Source organism: Berghia stephanieae, chromosome 7 (genome assembly GCF_034508935.2).
Source record: "Berghia stephanieae isolate SIO BIC M18660-M18661 chromosome 7, UCSD_Bste_1.3, whole genome shotgun sequence".
Taxonomy (NCBI): Eukaryota; Metazoa; Mollusca; class Gastropoda; order Nudibranchia; family Aeolidiidae; genus Berghia; species Berghia stephanieae.
In genome coordinates this window covers 32744478-32746977 of record NC_088366.1, presented here as the reverse complement: position 1 = coordinate 32746977, position 2500 = coordinate 32744478, and the positions used below count along the sequence as shown (strand labels likewise).

The 2500-nt window shown below is 31.8% G+C and overlaps 1 protein-coding gene across 1 annotated transcript in view; it reads left to right on the top strand.

Annotated features, from left to right (window-relative positions):
- Positions 1–2500, top strand: part of LOC144976532 (protein broad-minded-like) — a 65528-nt gene that overhangs the window by 50137 nt on the left and 12891 nt on the right. Inside the window, exon 30 of the mRNA XM_078920823.1 lies at positions 703–824. Within this exon, the coding sequence (XP_078776949.1) occupies positions 703–824 (122 nt within the window). The remainder of the gene's footprint in view (positions 1–702; positions 825–2500) is intronic.

Sequence of the window (2500 nt, the reverse complement as noted above, 5' to 3'; positions counted from 1 at the left end):
TTAATGACAGGATTACAACAAAAACGAAATGAAATGAGCATATTCTACAAAGATATCATTTGGCCTTTAAAAAAAAATTCTTTAAATTAATGAAGATCGGAGTTTCAATTGTTTACTGAACTTTGTACATTTTTTCCAAAAAAAAATAACAATAAAATGCTCTCCAGCACGCTTTTGTTGAGCCATTCGAGACAATAGGAAGAGACTGAGGAAGGAATATGTGATTGTAAAATGTTTCGTGTTCATCCAGTTCAATTCATAGCCCTTGGTATATTTACTCTAACAACACAATCCATTCACGCTCCATTTTGTTAATAATCATATTGGACAAAAGGTTGCATGATTACTGTTGTTTATTAGTTTTAATAGACATCAAAAATAGTCATTAAAAAAAAATCTTATGAATTATTTTTTTAAAGGATATTTACATTCAGTGTCTAACACCCAACACATTTTTTAAAAACGCTTTTTGCAAATTGACAGAATTTTGAACCACTTGATCACTTAGCGTGAACAGCCAAAGAACAGTCAGATGAATTTATGAAATGGTTCTTCAATTCTATTTTTTAAATTTACAAAGATAAAGAGTGAAGAAAAGTTGAGAATTTTATCTTTTTTGGGGTTCTTTTTTTTATTAATTTTAGTTGGCATTTTTTATTTTTTTTAAAAGCTTTATCAAAATGTCAATTTTATTCTCTTCAGGTATGGAATTCATTTAAAGGTAATCAATACATCTTCAGAATGCACAGATAACCTGACCTACGTCATGAAACTTACTGGAAGTTTCCTAAAGATTCAGCAGAGGTCCATGGACACAACTTTGCGTATCCTTATGAGCATTTGTAAAAACATTTTTATGTCATTGAGATATTGAACTTTGCTCTTTTTACCACTCTACTTTTAATTCTAGGTGTTGATTGCACATTTCACTATCTATGCTCACATAGAATCCACCTCTCGCAGTTAGTTAATTAATTATTATCACATCCAGCTGTCCAATATATCAAATTGTAAATTGCAGTAGGGACATATATTTTTTATACTTCTCACATTGCCTATGAAAAATGCCAATCTCATTTAAAGCGAAGATGTTTTTATAGTTAGTAGTAGTGTCACCTTTAAGCAGATGCAACATATTTAGTGGATTATTTATCTGACCAGTTCTGTCTCAAAATTGAAGCAGAGTATTGAATAACAAAAGCATAATGGAAATATATTCAAGGAAATAATCAATTTGTTGTGCCAAATGATGCAAGGTTACATCATTTTGCCTATCAATAGGTACCACAAGAGACAAGTTATAAATATTTAAAATTGACTTTTCTTACTATTACTATATTCATAAAGCATGATAGTCATGGAAAACACTTTTTAGATTTTGAAAATACATACATAAATAAGAAATTGAGAGCAAATTCATTTTTCAAAAACTTGAATTTTTTTGCTTGCCAATTGATGTAAGAAAATGTTCCAACTTTGACGTCATGTAACTAACAACTAAAAAGATTCATCATACTTGTGATACATATTTTTAAAGCAGAGTGTCTAGGTAAATAAAATATAACAAGATTTGAACCAGACACAATTTTTTTCATAAATCTACAGTCTGTTGAAAATTCCCCAAAACACTTGCGAAAGTAAATGTTTTGGCCTCCAGCATGACGAAATAGCATATTCCATATACTATATTAACATAATGATCATACAAAATGGCATGTAATTCACGTCAACGGGTAGAGAGTACTCCAGGAAAGAGATCCAATTTTTTTCAAACATTTTCTTCAAATGGTCTTTGAAAAATTAAGAAGTGAACACCAGGAAACACGCAACTTTGCATGTTGGCAGAAAAATAGCTATAATCACGAGCAAAATGTATAAAAGATTAAATATCTCTCAAAATAATGAAGATAGAAGAAAATTATCGCACGCTATAGGAAACCGGACCTGCTGAATTCAAAAATCATCTTAACATTTTGGTAAAGTCAATATTTCCTTCTCAAAATTCAACATGAAAACATGAATGATAAGCACACTGTTCGAACCAGCAGCATAAAATAATAAATCAACCTCTTAAGAAACCCCTATAATCTCAAGATATCATGTTTTTACTTCCGCAACATCTGTTTTCACTTCCATTCTACTTTATGGACTTGTCTGGTAATTATATTGCTTGGTTTTGCCTTGGCCCTCTCTGGGATCCTTAACCGAAAGGGTGCAGTAAAATGTATTATTCCTATAATGGGGGATGATTTTTCCACTGTAAATCATCTCTTTGTATGTTATTAGGAGGGTATCGATGTATATGTTGGCAGTAGAGTGCTTTCCTCTTATACGGAATCATGCGCTTGTGCTCAGCAGGTGTGTCTTTTGCGTCCTCAACCCCCTACTATCCCAAAGTCTTTTAGCGCCTTAAGGTCTATGACGCGTGACTGTATCCTGATTTCTGTGTTACTGAATGAACTGCTACCCTTTAGATAGGACGCTAGTCTGAAATAAAGTA